The sequence below is a fragment of the Pterocles gutturalis genome, unplaced genomic scaffold, assembly GCF_000699245.1.
Source record: "Pterocles gutturalis isolate BGI_N339 unplaced genomic scaffold, ASM69924v1 scaffold28518, whole genome shotgun sequence".
Classification (NCBI taxonomy): domain Eukaryota; kingdom Metazoa; phylum Chordata; class Aves; order Pterocliformes; family Pteroclidae; genus Pterocles; species Pterocles gutturalis.
Genome location: NW_010123854.1, coordinates 26,963 through 28,426, shown reverse-complemented (window position 1 = coordinate 28,426; position 1,464 = coordinate 26,963). Strand labels below are relative to the sequence as shown.

The 1,464-nt window shown below is 53.7% G+C and overlaps 1 protein-coding gene across 1 annotated transcript; it reads right to left on the bottom strand.

Moving 5' to 3' along the window:
* Positions 1-405: 405 nt before the first annotated feature.
* LOC104465157 (kelch-like protein 13) lies at positions 406-1,464 on the bottom strand (the record flags this gene model as incomplete). Its single annotated transcript, XM_010078091.1, has 1 exon — positions 406-1,464. A coding segment is annotated over exon 1 (1,059 nt), but the record flags the coding sequence as incomplete, so codon positions are not given.

The window sequence follows — 1,464 nt, the reverse complement described above, 5'->3', positions numbered from 1 at the left end:
ATTCTATGATTCTATGATTCTATGCTTTTCAAGGGCAAAACCAAGGAAGGAGCAGTTCTCAAGTGAAGCAGTAAGCTTTAACCATGCCTCCTGAGCGCGAGTCCCACGGCAGGAGCCCCGGGGTTGGGGGTAGCATTCATGGGGTTGCTTGATTGACTGCTGTGGACCTGGCTGAACCTGCACTGTGGAAGTTGGGTACAAATTAGGACGAGATTTACAGTAGGAGCAAGGTGAGACCAGGGCAGAACCTGATTGCTTCCCAGAGAGTTTGGAAGCAGTACTGCACAGAACGCTAAGAAATATGTAGAGGCAGGAGATCTGTGGTGGGCAAGAGGAATGACTCCTTCCCTCCATCCCTTCCTTCCTCAGCCACTTTTCCAAGGCTAAAGGTTTCTTGTGTCTTACCTCATTTGATGGCTGCTTTCCCGTGGGATCAAATTTGCTCTGTCCCCCGATGACAAAGAGGAAGTCATTGATGACGGCGACACAGTGGTTGTACACCGGCACGCAGAGGTCCCCAACCTTGTGCCAGGCGCCACAGCTCGGCTCTGCAGCCCACATCTCTCTGCACACACAGTTGTCAGTGGTTCTGCCACCAGCAACAAGCAGCACCGTGGACCCGGAGCGGAGGCTCGTGCTCTGGGTCTGCAGGACTGGCTGAGCGTACGGCTGGGAGTGGTAATTCAGAGCCTCCTGCAGGTACCTGTGGCAGCGCGAGTCCAGCCTCATAAGAGGCATTTCTTGGACACATCTCTGCAGATCCTGCAAAGGAATGAGAGGGAATCTTATGCGCCTTAAAATATCTGCCGCATCTTTCAGCCGCACACGGTCGTGCTGCAGCCAGCTCACAGTAGCTCTGAACAGCTCCAGCTCGCTGCATCCCTCAATGTTGGTCCTGTCTAAAATTTCACAAAGGGTTCCTCGATCCAGGTCTTTCAAGCACCAAGGATCAGCCAGGATCTGCTTGCAGTGCTGCCCTGCATAGCACATGGCTTTCTGTCTCAACTCTGCTGGGCCGAGTTTTTGAGCAATGGTAAGAACATCCATGCAGTTCTCACAGTTCAGGCAGCCCTCCAGAAAGCGAAAGCACAGCTTGATCACCTCCCGAACCAGGAGGGTTTCTGCGGCTTTGAAGGTCTCCTCGATATTCTGTAATGAGAGGTCTAGTTTGTTGGAGTAAATGAAGTTGAGAACGTTCCTCAGCCCGGCAGCGGTGACGGCTTTCAGCCGGACGTTACCATCCGGGCTCCCCGCTCTTGTCACGTTTCCAATAAACAGGATCTTGCAGTAGTTACTTGCTGATGCTAAAATGATCTTGTGGGCTGGAAAGCAAACCCCTTCTGCCTCCAGCGTCACGTCGCACAGCGTGCTCTGCAAGCGAAGGCTGCTGAGCCCTTCCAGGAGTTTCTCCAGGTAGGTGTCCGACACGAGCCTCGCCGTGCTGGCCTGCGAGCCGAGCAGCAT